This window comes from Nycticebus coucang, chromosome 12 (assembly GCF_027406575.1).
Source record: "Nycticebus coucang isolate mNycCou1 chromosome 12, mNycCou1.pri, whole genome shotgun sequence".
NCBI lineage: Eukaryota > Metazoa > Chordata > Mammalia > Primates > Lorisidae > Nycticebus > Nycticebus coucang.
The window spans coordinates 91527806-91550057 of NC_069791.1; the positions used below are offsets into that span (position 1 = coordinate 91527806).

Below are 22252 nucleotides of genomic sequence, written 5' to 3' on the forward strand. Positions count from 1 at the left end.
AATCAAAATAGCATGGTACTGGCACAAAAATAGAGACAGAGACATATGAAACAGAATAGAAAACCAAGAGATGAAACCAGTCTCTGATCATCTGATCTTTGATAAAACAAAAGCATACACCGGGGAAAAGAATCCCTTTTCAACAAATGGTGTTGGGAGAACTGGCTAATCACATGTAAAAGACTGAAACTGGACCCATACATTTCCCACTTACAAAAATTGACTCAAGATGGATAAAAGATTTAACTCTAAGATATGAAATGATAAAAATCTTAGAAGAATTGTGGGAAAAACTCTTGATGATATTGGACTAGGGAAAAATTTTATGAAGAAGACTTCAGTGGCAATTGCAATAACAACAAAAATAAACAAAGGGGACTTAATTAAGCTGAAAAGCTTCTGCACAGCTAAGGACATAATGAGTAAAGCAAAAATACAACCTTCAGAATGGGAAAAGATGTTTGCATGCTATGTATATGACAAAGGGTTGATAACTAGAATCTATACAGAACTCAAATTAATCAAAAAATAAAGAGCAAACAGTCTCATCTACCACTGGGCAAGAGATATGAATAGAATCTTCTCTGAGAAAGATAGACAAATGGCTCACAAACATTCGAAAAAATGCTCATTGTCCCTGATTGTCAGACAAATGCAAATCAAAACTTCCCTGAGATATCACCTAACTCCAGTGAGAACTGCCCACATCACAAAGTCTCAAAGCTGCAGATGCTGGCGTGGATGTGGAAAGAAGAGAACACTTTTACACTGCTGGTGGGACTGCAAACTAATGCAACCTTTTTGGAAGGAAGTATGGAGAATCTTCAAAGAACTCAAATTAGACATCCCATTTGATCCTGCAATCCCATTACTAGGCATCTACCCAGAAGAAAAAGAAAATCATTTTATCATAAAGACATTTGTACTAGATTGTTTATCGCAGCTCAATTTACAATTGCCAAAATGTAGAAACAACATAAATGTGCACCAGGAATGGATTGGTGTGTGGTATATGTATACCACGGAATACTATGCTGTGGTATATGTAACCATGGAACATGCTGTGGTATACATATACCATGGAACACTATTCAGCCATTAAAAAAGATGGAGACTTTACATCTTTTGTATTAACCTGGATGAAGTTGAAACACATTCTTCTTAGTAAAGTATCACAAGAACAGAGGCACAAAAATCTGATGTACTCATGCTAATCAAAAGCAGTAAACCCACATAAGATAAAAACTCAAATCAATTCAAGGTAGGGAGCAGGGTAATGAGGGGGCAGGAAGAAGAAGGAGCGATGGGGATGGGTGTGCTCCCACTTAATGGGCACAAGGTTAGGGTGTATGACACACGTCTTATGCCCCCACAATTATAAGAGGGACTCTACTTAACATATGCAAACATTGTAACCTAATTCTTTGTACCCTTAAATTAACCTGAAATAAAAGAAAGAACATTCACATACCTCACCATCTAACAATTCCACAGCTAGATACATTCCAACTTTAGGCATATATGTATATATATATACCAGGAACATGGACAAGTATGTGCACAACTTCACCATTATCTAGCAAAATCTGCAAATAAGCTATATGGAGAGAATGAATAAATAAATGGTATTTTATTCACTTAATGCAAATGCATGGCATTTATAGAAAAGAAATCCAGAAAATAAAAAGACATAGTTTTAGAATGAACTGCAAAGGGGCTCTTTGGGCAGGCCATCCTCTCCCTTTACACAGAAGCAGCTGTCTGGGGGAGCAGGCTATATTCACAGCAATTTACTTTCTTGGGTAACGAGGCCTGTTGTGAAGCTAGGCACCAGGGTGTGGATTCAAAGCTCCCACACCAGAGCCAAGGTCCTTGGAAGAGGACATGCTGATGCTGCTAACACAAAGCATAATTACCATGTGCAACAATAGTCAAAGGAATACTCTGCAGCTACAGAAAATGAAAATTTTCCAAAATATTTAATGCCATGGAAAAGACTCATGACATAATTTTAAAAGTGCACTTTATGAAGTTGCATTTGTGATATACTTCAAATTCTGTGTGAAAGTATACCTTGGGTGCTCTTTTCTTGCAGAAATTTCATTTTAAAAAACACTACTTCTAGCAAAAGATGTTAACAAATAGAAGAACATATTTTGCTCATGGCTGGGAAGAATCAACACTGTTAAAATGTCCATACTAACCCCCAAACCATCTATAGATTTAATGCAATTCCCATCAAAGCACCAATGTCATAATTTGAAGAACTTGAAAAACAGTACTTTGTTTCACATGGAAACAGAAAAAAAAAAATGAATAGCCAATACAATTTTAAGAAATAAAAACAAATCTTGAGACATCAGATCACCAGACTTCAAGTTATACTACAAGTCTGTAGTGATCAAAACATCATGGTACTGGCACAAAAATAGAGATACAGATCTGTGGAATAGAACAGAGAACATAGAGATGAACCCAGCCACATATCACCATCTGATCTTTGATAAAACAAACAAAAACATGCACTGGCTAATCAGTTCTCCCAGCACCAAGACCTACACCTCTCACCATTGGCAAAAATTGACTCTTGCTGGATAAAAGATTTAATTTAAGACATGAAACAGTAAAAATGCTAGAAGAAAGTGTGGGGAAAACTCTTGATAAAATAGGCCTAGGAAAAGATTTTATAAAGAAGACCTTGGCAATTGCAGCAGCACCGAAAATAAATAAATCTATGATCAAGCTAAAAAGCTCCTACACCATTAAGGGTACAACAACTAAAGCAAACTGACGGCCTTCAGATTGGGAGAAGATATTTGCATGCTATGAATCTGAGAAAGGGTTAATAACTAGAATCTACAGGGAACTCAGATTAATCAACAAGAAAAGAGCAAACAACCCCATTTATAAGTGGGTAAGAGACTTGACAGAAACTTCTCTGAAGATGACAGATGAATGGCCAACAAACATATGAAGAAAATGTTCATCTTCCCAGTCATCAGAGAAAGGCAAATCAAAACCACTCTGAGATATCACCTAACCCTGAGAATAACCCACATCACAGAATCCTGAAACTGCAGATTCTGGCATGAATGTGGAGAGACGGGAACACTTTTGAACTGCTGGTAGGATTGCAAACTAATACAGCCTCTATGGAAAGAAGTATAGAGAATTCCCAAAGAACTAAAAGTTGATTTGATCCTGAAATCCCATTACTAGGTATCTACCCAGAAAAAAAAAATATTTTACCACAAGGACACTTGCAGTAGAACATTTATTACAGCTCAATGCAAAATTGCCAAGTGCCTATCAACTCAGGAATGGATTAACAAGCTGTGGTATATGTATACCATGGAATACTATTCAGCCACTAAAAAAGATGGAGACTTTGCATATTTTGTGTCTACCCGGATGGAGTTGAAACACATTCTTCTTAGTTAAGTCTCACAAGATGGAGGAAGAAAATATCCAATGTCTTGATATGAAAACAATATATAAACAAGTATATACCCATGGAAAAGGAAAAACACAGTATAGTCTAGCAAGGAGAAGGGGAGGGGGAGGAGGGAAGGTGATTAATGGGAATCAGCATGCCATAGAATAAATAGAAACTAAAGTGGAAAAATGAAAAAAAGATCAGTTTCACCGTTTAGATAATCATGGCTAAAAGTTCAATACCATTTTAAAGATGCTTTCATGCTATATATGTAATTTTACACATATGAAATATATTATACATAGATTTCCAACCCAATTTTAATTCAGTTAACAATATATCATATCATGTATCTTCATAAGAGTAAAAGTCATAATATTATATTAAATAATTATATAGTATTTAAATAAATAGTAAATAATGCATTATATTTCCATGTGGCTGTAAGATTATACATTTGAGCAAATTTTTGTGGTAGAAATATGAGTTCTTTTTCCTTTTCTTTTTTTCCCTCTCTTCTTTTTCTCCTTTTTCTTTTTTTTCTTCTTCTTCTTTTTTTTTGGTTCCCAATGCTATAAGATAATTTACATAGCTAATTTCCTGATATTAGAAAGTGAGGTAGTTCTTCTGTTATAAACAACATGATAATGAACATCTGTGCATTTGAAGGTTGGTTTTTCTAGGAATACAAGTGTATTCCTTATATTGAATATAAATTTGACATGGGCATATTAATTGAATTGACATGTTCAATTTCAGCTGTTTGGGAATGACCAACGTGAATTGGAAATGTTCATGCTTATTGTGGGGAAACAGTGAGCTCAATAATGTATCACCCATCATTTGCAGAGCAATTCTGGTTTGACCTCTATTTTTTTTTTTTTTTAAATCAGTGTCTCACTCTTGCTCTGTGTAGAGTCATTGTAGTTCACCGCAACGTCAAACTCCTGGGCTCAAGCAATCCTCCTGCATCAGTCTCCCAAGTAGCTATAACTACAGGCATGTGCCATGACACCTGGCTAGTTTTTTTGTATTTTTAGTAGACACAGAGTCTCACTTTTGCTGGTCTTAAACTCCTGAACTCAAGTAATCTACCCACCTCGGCCTCCCAGAGTGCCAGGATTATAGGGATGAGACGTTCTCTATTAATTTTCATATGTACCATGATTCTCATAAAAGACTTAACATTTTTTTTTAATTAAAAATGACTTAGAAAGAAAACTAACTGCTGATACTGATGATGGAAAGAAAAGGTTGAAGAAAGTGAAGTTATTCGTCTAACAAATAACTTGACAACTTACTTTAGTACTTTCTCAGTGGAATGATCTGAGACCCACAGAGGATATGTGTGGTAAGCTCTGTGAGTCCCAGAATTTTGCTGTATATCTAATCACATGGAGCAAGCACTCAATAATAAATAAATAAATAAATAAATAAATAAATAAATAAATTTTCTGGAAGGTCAAAGATTTGCTACTGCTTATAAAAATGACTAGAAGGGAAAACATTGAAATTTTTAACATTACTTTGACTTGGCATGATTACCATGTTGTCAGAGTTATGGGTAGGTAAATTTCTGTGATTTAAAATAAAATATAGGAAAGAATATTTTTCTTGTAGCCACAGGGGGGAAATAACACTAAAATACAACATTCCAAATCAAACGGAATGAATTTTTTCTGCTTCTTCCAGTTCTATAGCTGATTGACAGCTTAGTATATGCAGGGGATATAATTTCTTTAAAGCAGCAGCTCTCAATCTTGGCTGCACAGGGCCATCACCTGGGAAGCTGATCTACCCCCATCATTAGGACCAAGCATCAGTAAGATTTGAGGCTTCCCAAGTGTTTCTAATGCACAATCAGGCTTGAGAAATTTATAGAGAAAATTTTGGAGGAAAGAAACTCCATCGTAAACGCTAGCCACAGTGGGTATAATAGAGAAGATAAGTAAATACTGGATTAGCTCAGAAACTTGAACTGAAATCCCAGGATAAAGCCCTTGTTAGGAAACCACAAAAAGAATCCTGAAACCTTGGCTCTGAGACAATACTGTAGTTTGACCTTCGATAAGTCCCTTCCCTTCTCGGAACCTCAATTTTCTCATCATTAGAATGACGAGGCTGTCCTCAGGTCACATGTTTGTGCTGTCACATACACGCACGTTTAAATCCCACATCCTGCATGTACTAGTTGTGTAACATTGGATATATCACTTTGCCTTTGTGGTATCTTTCTTTTCTTTTTATGGATATCAAAACCTTTTAATGTTTCACATTGTTTTTCAGAAGATTTGTAACAAAAATGCATGGAATTTAGTATGTGTTTAAATACAGCAGGTAATTAAAGAATCTCAAAAAGTCTATAAAGTATAATCCTTCTTGTGGCACAGAACATTCCACTCCACTAAGAGAGAATCACAACATGATTAGGCACAATATCTCGCACTGCCTATTGTTTTAATTTCAGAGATTGGCAAACTGGGAGAAAGAAACAAATTAACAAATTCAATAACAACAACAGTCAACTGTCTCAATTTCCTTCACCTCTTTCCCTTTTCCCATTTTCTTCAGATAACTAGATGTGATGAGGACATCTTCCTTATCAATAATAGCACCAGTCCATCTTATGCAGTTATTGCGAGGGTTAAACAAATAGATATTTGTAAAGTATGCTGCACAATGCTTGGCACACAGTAATGCTGTAAGAATGGCTATCCCCTGCCTCTTACCAAATAGCCGTTGAAGAAACAGAAAGGCCTGGTGGGTCTGATGCGGACAGCAATGTTTCCCTCTTCTCCAGGAGGCAGGATGTTGCCTTCATCATCCACTATCTGGTGGACAGATCACAGGATGGTGCATCCCTGAGTGTCTGCACACTCAGGGCTGCTCACCAGCCAAGCCTGCACTAGCCAGACACCAGTGCCTTGCTCCCCTTTAAAGCAACCTTCAACAGCAGTTGGGAGAGGCTGTCTACCTGGACATCATAAGGTAGGGATGGTTTCCCCATGGATCCAGACTTGATTTTCATGCCTTTTGTATTGGCACAGATTACAACCTGGAGAGAAATCAGCATGAATAAGAAGGAAACTCCTCCCTTAGCTTCTTCCTGGGGCATGCCTTTCTCTCACTCTGCCTTCTCCCTCCCTCCTTTTTCTTCTCCTTCAATTGTCTTCTCTCTTCTCTCACTTCTCTCTTTTTTCTCTCCTTTCTTCCTCCCTTCTTTCTCTTCCCAATTCCTTTCTTCTTCCTTCACTCCTTTCCTCCCTTCTTTTTTCTTTCTCTTTCCCTCTCTTCCTTCCTCCCTTCCTTCCTCCCTTCCTTCTCAATGTTCTGCTTTCTTCCTTCATTTATTTCTTCCTTCCTTCTTTCCTCTCTTCATTCCTTTCTTCTTGCCTTTCTTCCATCTCTTCTTCCCATAATCAACAAATACTTAGGGACCACTATAATGGGCATTGACACATGAAGAACTTAACATGAGACAAAAGACTCAGTTGATTTCCTGTCTCTGTCCAGATAACTGTGGAGGACACTACATAGGATCTTGGGCTCTGACCAGAGACAGGTATAGGCTTTCTTGGTGGAGAAAAACAACCCTCTTAGCCCTGAGAGCTGGATTGTTGGTCATGGGGTAATTTTGAAACTATGTCTTTAAACCAAAAGGAAATAAAAGCTAACGGGGCTTTGCTATCAGGTTCCCCCCATGGTTGTCAGGGAGATGCCACCCATAGAGGCAGGAGGCGCTACACAGTGGCCCAGGGTAGGGACCTGGCCACAGGAGCACTCACTGTTTCAGACTGTCCATAGCCTTCATGCAGCTCCAGGCCTGTCTGCTGCTTCCACTTCTCTCTCACATAAGGGTTGAGGACTTCTCCTCCAGTTAGACAGTGTCTCAGGCTCTGAAACCGGTACCTTCCTCAAGCAGGAGGACAAGGATATCTATGTCACCATCCCCACCCCATCCTCCAGCACTGTTGCTGGGATCCAAACACCCTGAGGCACTAGAGGGTAACTCCCCCACTCTTCAACCTGTTCCAAGTACCCCATCCTCTGGTTTTGCAGTCCTGTTCCTCACAAATAGATCATTAAAAATAATCAATCCTATCTGTATTTGGAATAAAATCAGAACTTCACACAGTAGATTTTCATATAACATGGTGAATTCCAGTTGATTTGGCCAAAATAATTTAACTGGAAACACACTGATTGATAATAAATTGGTTGAGACCTCAAAGATACATCAATTAAAAATTACAAAGATTTAATAGCCTTCTAAGGCTAGTTTGATCCCAAAATTCCAATGAATAGACCAAAAAATCCCAGAAATCTTAATATTAAAAAAAAACCGCATCAAATTATCCTAAGTATTAAAAAAGACAGTGATTGCAAATATATTTCCAAATACTTTTTGATCAAACTGGATTAATTAAGTTACTTAGTATTACCAAGTATCATTCAACCAAATGGTTCCTAAACAAATTATTCAGAGCCTGCTTTCAGCTAAAATCACGTAGAGACATACAGTACCAAACAATGCATGGGATAAATTCTTATGTTATGGAAGAATTCACCTTGAGAGTCATGTGAGAATGCCCTCTTTTACCTGCTTCATGGCCAGATAAGTGATATCGGGGAGATGAGAAGGGAGAAGATGTCAGAGAGGATAGAAGAGGGAGACAGAGGTCAGGGCAATAGGACAACAGGCCTTTCTTCACATACCCCAGCAACTAGCCCTGTCCTGTCAGAAGATGTTGCTTTGGACTCACCTAGGATGGGTGCCAGCCACAGTGTCTTGTTATTTTCTTTTGGGTGCCCAACAGCGTGCACTCAGAGAAATATCTAGCTAGGGTAGGTCTGATGCTGAAGGATAAGACATCTACTGTGGTGGGCTTCTGAGTCCCAGCAGCCACCAGGCCCCTAGCCACAAATCCCATTCCATAGGTAGCTGGCAGTTATTTAACAATATTTCTAATCTCAAAGAAGTACAGATGTATTGCTAAAGAAATAGCCTATGGTAAATAGTAGGGGAGAAAGCCTGCCTCGACTGCTGAGATTTCAGACTCCCTTAGTTCTATTCAGTTCCATCCAGATTCAAATTTCTGGTGGCCAGAAGGTTGTCCTTGAGGGGTATCTGTGAGAGCTATAGGCATGGGTGCTTGTCGATGTATATGTGATAGAAAGAGACAGAGAGAGAGAGACAGAAAAATAGAGACACAGAGAGAAAGAGTTGGAATGTGAGGGTGAGTGTGCATGTGGGTCCCTGTGCTGTATGTTCACACACTTCAGCCTTCAAAAAATCAAATGGAAGAGCTGTACCTGGTCAGGTCCTCCTGCACAAGCAACCGAAAGATGGTTGGGACACAGCAGAAGGTGGTTATCGGGAATGTGCAGAGAGTCTAGACAAAAATAAAGAGTAGAAGATCTTAGAGTTGCTGGGATGAGCCTTCTTGGATAGGGGACAGGTGAACTGGGTCTTTATATTCTTGCTACCAAAGCAGTGAAGTTGAAAACTGTGGCATCCAGCCTCCAAGATACCCCTCAATGATCCCCACTTCCTAGTAATTGTACCCTGTGGGGTCCCCTCCATATTGTACCATGGTGGGTCTGTGTGATCAATAGCATACCGACAAGCTGAGCGATATCACTTTCAAGACAAAGTTATACAAAGGCTAATGCCTCTATCTTGAATGAGCTGATTCTCTGATCCCCTCTCTGGGGGAAGCAAGCCACCACGTCTTGAGTACATTCAAGCTATCCTATGACAGGTGCATAGAGGGAGGAACTGAAGCTGCTAGCCAACCGCCAGTGAAAAACTGAAGTATTCTAAAAGCAACAGTGAGTTTTTATGATTTTCCACCCTCAGTCAAGCCTAGAGATTATTGCAATAGTAGCTGACATCTTTTATTACTATTATTATTTTGGTAAAATACACACCATATAAAGTTACCCATTTGAACCATTTTTAAATGTACAATTCAGTAGCACTAAGTATCTTTATGTTATTGTGCAACTATCACGGTACCATTCACCTCCAGAACTATTTTTATCTCTTCAAACATAAATCGTGCAGATACACATATGGGTACTTAAGGAAAAAGTCCTATCTTGATATACTTACATTACTAATAATAATGATTTAATAAACTTAAAACCAATATTCAATTGTTCATTATAAATAATTTAAAAATTAAATTAAAAAATAATTACAAATAATGGACAAAAGAGAACAGAGACAAGAAAAAAATAAATCAGAGAAATCTGAAATCTGGTACAAAATATACTGCATAAAACCTGGCCCTTTTAGACTAAAAAGACTATCTTACTAAAACTTCACCCCTACCCCAACACGACTGTGCTACAAAGTCATTGAACAGACAAGGCTCATCTTAGTTGGGACTGCTCTCTCAGAAAAAATAAATACTTTTGAAGAGCTAAAAAATACAGAATGTTTAAACGTTGTTAAAGAGAGAAAGGGTCTCTCAAGACTAGATTTTAAAAAGTTTCCTTTCTTCTGTCACCTCAGTATGGTCAAAAACGTCAATCTGTCTAAACATAAGACTTCTTAAAGTTAATCACCACTCCTATAATTTATATACATAACCTAATTAGGGTCTACTTTGACATTCTACTCCTAAACTATGTTTCCTGTCCTGTACTCTATTTATGTTAAGATCCAGGAGGAGGTATCTACTTTTATTTTCGAAGCTTTCTTATTACTGTATGCCCTGCTGGAGTTTAGGCTTACTGGACTTTCTGATCTACATTTTGCCTGCTCTCACCATCTTCACTTTCAAGATAGTGTCTCTTTTAACTCCTTCTCAATTTAGATCCTGACATTAGGGAGGTACAGCCTATGCTGGTAGTCAGTTCCTGATATTTGGCATAAACTCCACAAACTTATAAAAGAGCATCAGACTCCACAGGTGAAATTCTGACCTTTAATGGTCTCTCTTGATAACCAGATGGAGACAGAGAGAAGGGAGAGAGAAGACAGGGCCAACTGCAGGCCCTGGGAGCAAAAAGAAACTTTTCAGATGGTGGCTAACACTGTGGTAGAAATTTTTCAGAGATAGAGGTACCCTGGAGGCTTAGGCAAGAAAACATCAAGAATATGCCCTGCTTTGGGGGCTTCACCTTTGTCTGTCCCTGCAGATAGAGAGAGAGAGACAGCCCATGCAGAAGAGATAGAATATGCCAAGGTTTGGAGATATAAAATGGTCTTGTGTTTAGGGATCTAGTTAGAATACAATGATTGAAGGTAGCCAGGAGGGCAGGAACCAAGTTATGGAAAATCCTGGGAGTCTTTTTGGTTAATATCAGCACCAAAGAAGCCTTAAGGTCATAGGTTCATGCCTTCTCTCCTGCAACCGCAAAATTCATATCCTACTCATCTTACCTATACTCGACATTTAAGAGGTAGGGTTTTTTTTTTTTTTTTTTCTCTTACACTCAGGATAAATTTGGCATCAACTTGAGGCAGCTCGTGCACAAAAATGCAAGATCCATTAGGCCAGGCAGAGAAAAGAGTCCAGGCTGCTTTCACCCAACCAGTGTCCGTTGTGTTCCACATAATGTCTGATTTGGTCAATGCCACCCACCGCCTGTCAAAAATTAGAAAAAGTCAGCACCCTCCACAATGACTCTACCTTTAAAAAGGGTTACATTGTCCACATCACTGCATTTGGAGCCCTGCCCACTGTGGGTACTCACTTAAGTTTGTCAAACCTATATAAGAGCCATCAAGTTAACCACTGTCTCAACAAGCATTTCTTGAATATTTTTGATGTACTTATGCCTGAGGCTGAGGATACAGAATTAAAAGGACAGATTTCATGTTTTCAAGGAGTTCACAATCTAGTGGGAATAACATATAAGGAAGCAAATTATCTCAATACAGTGTGAGGAGAGCGCTTTATTCAGCCAACATTTATTTTGTACTTAATCTGGACTTAGCATTAAAGATACAAAAATGAACAATTAGTCTTGCTTTGAGGGGCTTGTAGTTTAGTACATGTAAACATCCAGGAAGCCTCTGGACAGCATGATTTAATAGAGTTAGCACGAAGCCTGTGCAGTTACAGAGGATAGGCACCTAACCCAGAACAAGGGTGGAGATGGAGTCTGAGAAATGCTTCTGCAGAGAGGTGATGCTGGAGTTACATGGAAAGAATGTGTAAGAATTGCGCAGGTGAGACAGAGAAAGAAGAACATCCCAGGAAGGGGAAACAGTCCCTGCAATCAGAAGATAGAAAAGATGCCCTGCTATATTGGACTCCAGGACAGTCCTGGCCCATCTCCTTGCCTTTGATTGCTCCTTCTCAGTCTCCTCTGCTGAATCCTCCCTGGTCTCCCCCTTTGATGCAGAAATGCCTCAGGTGCTCATTCTTGAGACACCTCTTTTCAATGTATTTTGCTCTTTGCTGATCTCATCCAATCTCATGGTCTGAAATAACATCTTTATGCTGATAAGTTCAGCAAGCATGCACCTTTCTCATTAACTCGAGACATATATACATACGTCCAAATGCCTACTCAAGAGAGGAACACTTTTGGCTGGGCGCTGTGGCTCATGCCTATAATTGTAGCACTCTGGGAGGCCAAGGTGAAAGGATACCTTGAGCTCAGGAGCTCAAGACCAGCCTGAGCAAGAGCAAGACTCCATCTCTAATAAAATAGAAAAAAATCAGCTGGATGTCATGGCAGGTGCCTGTGGTCTAGTCATTCAGAAAGCTGAACCAGAAGGATTTCTTGAACCCATAAGTTTAAGGTTCCCATGAGCTATGATGACGCCATGGCACTCTACCCTGGGGCAACAGAATGAGGCTCTGTCTCAGAAAGAAAAGAGAGAGAGAGAGATAGAACACGCCAACACTCCACTTTTAACTAGGGGGGTGGATATGTATAATAAGCCTCTCAAATCTAAATGCCAAAAATGAACTTTTGTTTTCTCCCACCAGACAGCTCATCCCACAGTCTCTTCCTTATCATCTAATGCTTCAGGTCATACAGCTTTATATATTGTCATCCTTGACTTCTCTCTCTCTCTCTCTTTTTTAATTTTCTCTATACATATACATGTGTTTATTTGGTTTCCACTTTTTGCCTTTACAAAATTAAAAAGGCTTAAAATTTAACAACAATAACAATTTAAGATAAGGACTAGAAACAAAAACCTTGTAAATAACAAACGAAGATTTTTCTCTCTTATTACACGTTTTAATCTGGCAGCAAATCTTTTTTTTTTTTTTTTTTTAGAGACAGAGTCTCACTTTATGGCCCTCGGTAGAGTGCCGTGGCCTCACACAGCTCACAGCAACCTCCAACTCCTGGGCTTAAGCGATTCTCTTGTCTCAGCCTCCTGAGTAGCTGGGACAACAGGCGCCCGCCACAACGCCCGGCTATTTTTTAGTTGCAGTTCAGCCGGGGCCGGATTTGAACCCGCCACCCTCGGTATGTGGGGCCGGCGCCTTACGGATTGAGCCACAGGCGCCGCCCCTGGCAGCAAATCTTATTAGGTCTATGTTCAAAATACATTCAGAATCTCATCTTTTCTCCCTCTACTACTACTGCCCTGGGCAAGCCACTGCATGTGCTGGTCTCTTGATTGGTCCTAAGCTTCACTGTTCTCCCAACATTTGCAGTGAGCCTTTTAAAAAGCAAATCAGATTATATCACTTCTTTGCTCAAAATATCCAATGTTTCTCAAAAACATTAAACATCGAATTACCAGGTGATCCAACAATTCCACTTCTGAGTCTAAATCCACAAGAATTAAAAGCAGAGTCTCAAGCAGACATTTGTACCCCACTGTTCATAGCAACATAATTGACAACAGCCAGAATGTGGAGGCAACCTAAGTGTCTATCACCAGGTGAATGGATTTTAAATATGCAGTATACCTATACGACAGGCTATGTTTTAGTCTTAAAAAGAAAGAAAATTCTGACACACATTACAACATGGATGAACCTTGAGGACATTATGCTAAGTAAAAGAAGCCAAATTTGAAAACAAAAGAACAAATACTGTATGTCACCACTTACATGAGATGCCTAGACTAACAAATTCATCAACATGGAAAGCAGAATAGATGTTACCAGGAGCTAGCCGAGAGGGTGAAGGGGAGTTGTTGTGTTATGGCTACATGATTTCTGCTTGGAAGGATAAAATAAGGCCTGGAGATGGATAGTGATGATAGATGTGCAAGAATGGGAATGTATTGAATAACATCGAAGTGTCATTTAAAAAAATGGTTAAAATGCTAAATATTATTTGTATTTTGTCACAATTGAAAAAAAAAAAAACACCTGTTTTCAGAGTAAAGCCCAGAGACTTCAAGATCTTACCTAATTTGCTCCTTGTTGGTTCTCTGATGTGAAATTTGCCTCTTTTACCCTCTCTCCACCTCCTCCAGCTCCCTCACCCACTTTGCGGTTTTGGACCCCTCCAACAAGCTGCCCCTGTACCTTCCACTGGCCACAAAACCTAGTCCATAGCTGCAATGGGAGTGCTCAATCATCTTGGGGGTTCCAGTGGTCCCACTGGTGAAGTAGATAGCCATTGGATCTTGACTCTTGGTCCTTACACAATTGTGCTCTGTAGATGCCTCTCTGTAAAATGCAAAAATACTAGGTAGTATTACTGTAGTAAAAACAGTTTGTGTCACCAATAATACGTACAACCACAATATGACCACCATTTTGCCAATACCACATGCGAGGTGCTATGCCATACCATCTACAACACCTCTTGGGATGGGTACTATCATTATAACCCTTCTGAAGATGAGGAAATTGTAATCAGAATGGTTACTTGACTCATCCAAAAGAGTCCATGCTCTTTTACCAGGGCAGGAGAACTTTGTTGTGGAACACACATGTTCCATAACTTGGCATACATAGGTACAACCCTACCCAAATTCCTAATAATTTAGAGCTGTTTCCTAAAGGTTGCCCCCAAATTCTGGGGATTGAGATCTGAGTAATTCCTAAATTTCTGTGATCTGGAGAATCAACTATCTCAATGATTCTCAACCCTGGCTGTACCTTGAGGTCCCTGACAAGTTTTTAGAAGAAATACCATTACTTGGGCCCAATATGAACAAAATAAAATCAGAATCTTTGATTTAAAAACAAACAAAAGCTCCCTAGTTAATTCTAATGACAGCCAAAGTTGAAAAATACTGATCTAGGCCAACTTGGCTACTCATCAAAATGACAAGGGCTGATTTTTTTAAATGCAGATACCCTTGCTCAGATATGTCTAGTCAAAGAGGTCAGATGTGGGAACTTGGGATCTGTATGTAAAACAGCAATCATGTGAATCTGATGCAGTTAGTGTGGGATAGGCATTTTGGACTCCATGGTGTAGTCCCCTGAGGAGCTTATTTTGGGTTCTGGCCTCCATTCAGGGCAAAGTTTCAAATTCCCAAGTAGGTTCCACTAGGGTCATTCTCTAAGGAAAAGGTGGGTTTGATTTCATTCACTGACTACTTTTAGGAATACTGGGAAAATCACTTTAATTTTCGAAGTCTCAGTTTCTTTACCTGCAAAACTGGGTAAAAGTGCACAACATAGGGGTTTCTTTTTTTCAAGGGTTAAATAAGATGATGGCTTATTTATTTATTTATTTATTTATTTATTTATTTATTGTAGAGACAGAGTCTTACTTTATGGCCCTCGGTAGAGTGCCGTGGCCTCACACAGCTCACGGCAACCTCCAACTCCTGGGCTTAAGCGATTCTCTTGCCTCAGCCTCCCGAGTAGCTGGGACTACAGGCGCCCGCCACAACGCCCGGCTATTTTTTGGTTGCAGTTTGGCCGGGGCCGGGTTTGAACCCGCCACCCTCGGCATATGGGGCCGGCGCCTTACTGACTGAGCCACAGGCGCCGCCCGATGGCTTATTTATTACCATGTTCTGGACACTCACAATTATGGTTATCACAAAATGAAAGTTCATTAAACTTTGCTGCATGAATGAATATAGGTGAATGATCACTAGCACAGGAACTAGCATACACTAAGTGCCCAGTACATGGCAACCATTTCATTATTAATTGACCACCTGCCATGTACTAACTGCATCATATAGGTTATCTCATATAGTATGCTAATAATAACCACTGTCACCATTATAGAGGCAAATGGGGTGCATAAAAGCTAGTGACTAATCCAGCACTGATTGAATGAATGACCTTGAATACTAAGGTGGTCAGCAGAATTATGCCTTGGGTCAGTCGGCTGCCGAAGTGAGCTTTTCTCTGATTCACTCTCAGTTTGGAATCAACAGTGCATGTCATCTCTCATTGATTAAAAGGAAAATGCCTTGACTTCATTTTTGTGCTGTTGTCCTAGAGAGCCCCAGCTCACCTGAGGAGTTCCCTGAAGTTCAACCACCCTGGCTGACTGCTGTCAGACACCAGCAGCTTAGTCTGGAGGTTGGGGCAGTCACCACTTATAGCATCCACCCGCTGAGCTAGGGAGTCACTGGTGATAATGGCCTTGGCCTTGCTTGACTGTAGCCGGTACTTGAGGTCCTTCTCTGTCAGCTGAGAGATACCCGGAATCATGACTATTCCTGGTAGCACACACAGAGAATTTTGACTGAACAGTGTAGAAACCAGAGGGAAGGGCAGGAAGGGGCTGGAAAGGGTTGTAATGTCTGAGCTGGAAGAGGTAATAATAACAATAGTACTAAAATACAGAAAATATTTACAGAGCATTTACATGTGCTAAAAATTTCACATGCACTATGAACTTTACAGACATTATTTCAATGAATTTGTGCAACTCTGAGAAAGTACATACTATTATTATTTCTTTGTAGAAATTTCTTTGTAGATTTATAAAAAAGTCTATGACTTAGACCTTTATGCCTTAAATAAATGGAATAACATGCCTAAGATCACACACTTAACATGTTGTAGAGCTGGAATTGTGAAGCGAGGCAGAGGTAAATCTTTTGACCCTTGTATTATATTGCCTTAGAGATTGCCTGGCTCAGCAGTTTTCTATGCCTTTCAAACAAAATGCCACAGTGAATCCTAATCATCAGCTGGTTGAGGGTTGCTGGTGGGTGTGCTTGTGGGGATGAGGAAGGTATAGCAGGTGGGACCCCATATTGCTTCAAAGCCACTCTAACGTTAGCTGAGCCCATCCCCTCCCAAGGAGTAGGTGTGAGGAAGCAGAAATCAGGAGCAAATTTTTTTTTTTCAGAAGTATTGCCTTCTTTATTTTATTTTATTTTTTTATTGCTGGGGATTCATTGAGGGTACAAATAAGCCAGGTTACCCTGATTGCATTTGTTAGGTAAAGTCCCTCTTGCAATTTTAATCAGATACTTGAAAATATCTTGAGTGACTAAGAATGCAGGTTAAAACACTCCATTTGTCCAACATTCTCATCTTACAGATGAGAAGAAAGAGGTTACTAAAAGAATCCAAGCATGTGTACCCATTGTTTAGCTCCCACTTTTAAGTGAGAATGTGTAGTATGGTCTGTTTGAATTATTTCACTTAGGATAACAGCCTCCAGTTTCACCCATGTTGCTGCAAAAGCCACAATTTTATTTTTTTATGACTCAGTAGTACTCCATGTAGTATCCAGCCATGTTATATTTTATTGTTATATTAATAAAGTCTGGATATTACCAGATAGATCATATATATATATATATTGCTTTAAAGCCACTCTAAGGTTAGCTGAGCCCATCCCCTCCCAAGGGGTATGTATAAGGCATGTGTGTGTGTATAGATATATACATACATATATATCTATATTGTATGTGTGTGTATCTATATATACATACATATATATCTATATATCTATACACACACATTAATTTTTCTTTCTCCCATCATTCATCAATGGATAAATAGATTGGCATAGGCATACAGAGTGAAATAATAAACTTTGGAGACTCCAAATGGTAGGAGAGATGTAAAATTGCCTATTGGATACAATGTATACTATTAGAGTTATAGGTACGCTAAAAGCCCAGAATTCACCACTGTGCAATACATACACATAATGAAACTGCACTTGCACCCCCTAAATCTATAATAATAATAATAATAAGAATATAACTAATTAGTCATCTTGCCACAACCAGTTAGTGATGGCAGAAGATAGAGGCAGGGGTCAGTCCCAAATAGCACGGTAGCCAAACCTAAGAACTTGACCTTCACTCTCAAAATTTTGCAGAATTTAAATCCCAGCATGAAAACTTTTTGAGGTGAATAATGTGGTTCTTCATCCCATTTCTGTGTTTCAGTTATTTCCAGGGAAAGTCTGTTCTGGCCAGAGTAGTGTTGAAGTTTCAGCCCTGAACAGATGGTGGACAGTCAGATCTGTCAGCAAGACAAATAAGCCAGATGGTGTAGACAGGTAGAGAGGTGACACGTCCATGTCAGAACAGGGAGATAAGAGAACGTGAGGTTATCCAGCTTGGTATTTTCTAAGTGTATGTGGGGAGGGAAATGCTGGAGTTGGCATTATAATGTGGGATGTGGCTTTGAGTTATTTTATTTGAACATCAAAGAAGTGGATGAATCTGTATAATTGGAGGAATTGAGGAAGTTTGCATAACAAGAAAAAAATAATATCAACACTGTAAAGTGATGTTTTAATCATGCCAATTGCTCAACATAATGCCAGGCACACAGTAGGTGCTCAAGCAAAGTGCAGGGCTCCTTATGCCTTGGCCGTTATTTAAGTGAACCTTACATGTCATGGCACGATATGGATAACTCTCCAAACCTGTGAGCCTGTTTCTTTTCCTCAGAGCTAGAAATGCTCTAATAGTGCTTATTTTTATATGTGTATACTATGCAAAATATATAAGAATAATATTAAAGTTCCTGACTCATTTTTTGTCAATCAATTAACAAAATGATTGAATAAAGCTTGTTCATGTAGAAGGGCTCTATCTCTGGTGTGAGTCTGTACCCCGCTGTTTTGTAAACACATTTTCTCTATGCACAAAGAAATGCACAGAGAAATCTCACTCTCATCCTTGTGCCTATCTACCCTGTTTTATAAACGTTATTTGTGAAAACATCTGTCTTTTGGGTGTTCTGTGGACACACATGAGACCATAACTGAAAGGGGATGAACAGTATTCCAGGTGGGTGAAAGTTTCTGGGTGATGGAGCCAAAAATGTCCCCACCTTAATTAGTTCTCTCACTTTTATAAAACCAGCCTAAATACCCTAGCCTTTTGAATAAATATGTGAGTCAGGCTTGGCAGAAGCTCACTAGGTTCACTGGGTTACATGTCCTCTGGCCTCTGTTCTGTTAGAGCAACCATTCCAAGAAGATCAATGGTCCACTGCCCTGGATGGACATTCATGATCACAGGAAGACCCTCCAAGGGCTAATATTATTGTTTGATTACTTCATCCTTTTCTTCCTTCTTTTGGAAGCTGGACAATGCTGTGACAGTGACAGCCATAGAGTCTAAGAATGACACTAATGTAGATTGGTTATAAGGTCTCTCATCCCTAACTGTATTATTCTCCATGTAAAACTCTAGCAACTAAAACAAGGGTCCCAAACCATAAATAGCAGGAAACATGTTTGGTTTATCCCACTTGGAGTTTTTAAAAATCGATTTAGTTGCCAACATTAAAAGACTAGAGGGTTTAAAAATAAATAAATAAAAATCCGGAGTTTTCTATTATAAATAAGAAGTTCTGGAAACACTGGTGCTCATTCTCCCAAGGAAATATTTGGTTGGAATTACTAAGCAGCTGCCCCGGATGGACAAAGCATGCGGTCTCCAGTTTGCTCCAGTCCTGACCACTCCCTACCACCTTGCACTGGTGTGTTTTTATCAATTAAATTGCTGTCTGGCTGCTGTATATAACATTAATACTAATACTATAATATTAGTCCTTAGAGGGTCTTCCTGTGATCATGAATGTCCAGGGAAGTGGACCATTGATCTTCTTGGAACGGTTGCTCCAACAGAACAGAGCCCAAAGGACATGTAACCCAGTGAACCTAGCGAGCTTCTGCCAATCATGTCTGAGATTGTTGGACAGAGGGGAAGTAAGCAAAACTTCACAGAGAGTTCATTGTCTTCTGTCTCCCAAACCTTGTGGACACCGCAAAGCTCTGGCAGGTTGTGTTGGTCCCAAATGAGAATCCCAGCCCTAAGTACTGACCTGCACGCATACAAGCCACGCTCACCAGCCACCACTCTGGGAGCCGAGGCAGCACCAGCATCATCCTGTCCCCAGGCTGCAGGCCACATGAACCTGTCAGAACGTTGGCTGCCTTCCTGGAGTGCTTCCCCAGCTCCTCAAAGCTCCACTTAACCTCTGCTCCTGTGCCACTGACCCACCAGAATGCAGGATTTGGGGGCCGGTGCCCATCCTAGACCACAGTGCAGGCAGGAAAAAAAAAAGGAAGACATTTGATGAGAATTTTGTGGGCTTTTTGTTGTTTTAATGTATTTTATTTTTTACAATATTTAATACATCCACAAGGTTTGAAAAAAAAAAACAATATGGAAAAAAAAAATCCATTGAGAAATCTTGCTCTGGTCCTTGTGCCTATCTGCCCTGTTGCTCATTTACCTGCCTCAGTGAGGAACCAATTTTATTAGTTTCTTGCATACTCTTCAGGAGTTCCTTGAGGTAAACACAAGCATATATTTCTTTCCATACCACCTTTTCAATGCAAAAGGTACCGTATGATTTTCACTGTTCTGTGTCCTCTTCTTTTTTTTCTTTATTGAAATATGATTCACATAACATAACAATCACCATTTCCAAGTGCAAAATTCACTGGTTTGTAATATATTCACAAGGTTATGTAACCCTCATCACTATCTAATTCCAGAACATTTTTAAGAGCTTCAAAAGAAACACTGTACAAATTCACAATTCCTCCCTATTCCCTTCTCCATAGTTTTTGGCAACCACGTAACCATTTTCTGTCTCTATGGATTTGTCTGTGGTGGATATTTCTTTTTTCTTTTCTTTCTTCTTTTTTTTTTTATTAAATCATAGCTGTGTACATCAATGCAATCATGGGGTACAATGTGCTGCTTTTATATACAATTTGAAATATTTTCATCAAACTGGTTAACATAGCCTTCATGGCATTTTCTTAGTTATTGTGTTGAGACATTTATATTCTACATTTAGTAAATTTCACATGTACCCTTGTAAGAAGCACCATAGCTGTGGTCCCACTGATTACCCTCCCTCCACCAATCCTCCCCCTTCCCCTCCCTCTCCCTTTTCCCTATATTCTTGGGCTATAATTGGATTAAAGCTTTCATATGAAAGCTATAAATTGGTTTCATATGGGCTAAGTACATTGGATACTTTTTCTCCCATTCTTGAGATACTTTACTAAGAAGAATAAGTTCCAACTCCATCCATGTAAACATGAAAGAAGTAAAGTCTCCATCTTTCTTTAAGGCTGCATAATATTCCATGGTGTACATATACCACAATTTATTAATCCATTCATGGGTCAATGGGCACTTGGGCTTCATCCATGACTTAGCAATTATGAATTGAGCTGCAATAAACATTCTGGTAAAAAATATCTTTGTTATATTATGATTTTTGGTCTTCTGGATATATACCTAGTAGAGGAACTGTAGGATTAAATGGCAGATCTATTTTTAGATCTCTAAGTGTTCTCCAAATATCTTTCCAAAAGGACCATATTAGTTTGCATTCCAGCAGTGCAGAAGTGTTCCTTTTTCTCCGCATCCACACCAACATCTCTGGTTTTGGGGTTTTGTGATGTGGGCTAATCTTACTGGAGTTAGATGATATCTCTCTTTTCCTTTTTAAATTAAATCATAGCTGTGTGCATTAATGCAATCATGGGACACCATACACTGGTTTTATAGACCATTTGACACATTTTCATCACACTGGTTAGCATAGCCTTCCTGGCATTTTCTTAGTTATTGTGTTAAGACATTTATATTCTACATTTACTAAGTTTCATATGTACCCTTGTAAGATGCATCACAGGTATAATCCCTCCAATCACCCTCCCTCCGCTCATTCTCCCCCTTCCCTCCCCTGCCTTTCCCCCTTCTCCCTGTTCTTAGGTTATAACAGGGTTATAGTTTTCATATGAAAGCCATAAATTAGTTTCATAGTAGGGCTGAGTACATTGGATACTTTTTCTTCCATTCTTGAGATACTTTACTAAGAAAAATATGTTCCAGCTCCATCCATGCAAACATGAAAGAGGTAAAGTCTCCATCTTTCTTTAAGGCTGCATAATATTCCATGGTGTACATATACCACAATTTATTAATCCATTCATGGATCAATAGGCACTTGGGCTTTTTCCATGACTTAGCAATTATGAATTGGGCTGCAATAAATATTCCGGTACAAATATCTTTGTTATAATGTGATTTTTGGTCTTTTGGGTATATGCCTAGTAGAGGAATTATAGGATTGAATGGCAGATCTATTTTTAAGTGTTCTCCAAACATCTTTCCAAAAGGACTGTATTAATTTGCATTCCCACTAGCAATATAGAAGTGCTCCCTTTTCTCCACATCCACGCCAACATCTCTGGTCTTGGGATTTTGTGATATGGGCTAATCTTACTGGAGTTAGATGATATCTCAAAGTAGTTTTGATTTGCATTTCTCTGATGATTAAAGATAATGAGCATTTTTTCATATGTCTGTAGGCCATGTGCCTGTCTTATTCAGAGAAGTTTCTCTTCAAGTCCTTTGCCCATCCTGAGATGGGATCACTTGTTCTTTTCTTGCTTATATGTTTGAGTTCTCTGTGGATTCTGGTTATTAAACCTTCGTTGGAGACATAA

The 22252-nt window shown here is 39.2% G+C and overlaps 1 protein-coding gene across 2 annotated transcripts in view; it reads right to left on the reverse strand.

Annotated features, from left to right (window-relative positions):
• ACSM5 (acyl-CoA synthetase medium chain family member 5) overlaps positions 1–22252 on the reverse strand; it is a 59382-nt gene that overhangs the window by 23391 nt on the left and 13739 nt on the right. For both annotated transcript variants that reach the window (XM_053554804.1, XM_053554803.1), the window contains exons 3-10: positions 19600–19810; positions 15803–16010; positions 13900–14043; positions 10881–11034; positions 8750–8829; positions 7222–7345; positions 6411–6491; positions 6166–6267 (exon numbers count right to left, since the gene is read on the reverse strand). In XM_053554804.1, the coding sequence (XP_053410779.1) occupies positions 6166–6267; positions 6411–6491; positions 7222–7345; positions 8750–8829; positions 10881–11034; positions 13900–14043; positions 15803–16010; positions 19600–19810 (1104 nt within the window). The remainder of the gene's footprint in view (positions 1–6165; positions 6268–6410; positions 6492–7221; positions 7346–8749; positions 8830–10880; positions 11035–13899; positions 14044–15802; positions 16011–19599; positions 19811–22252) is intronic.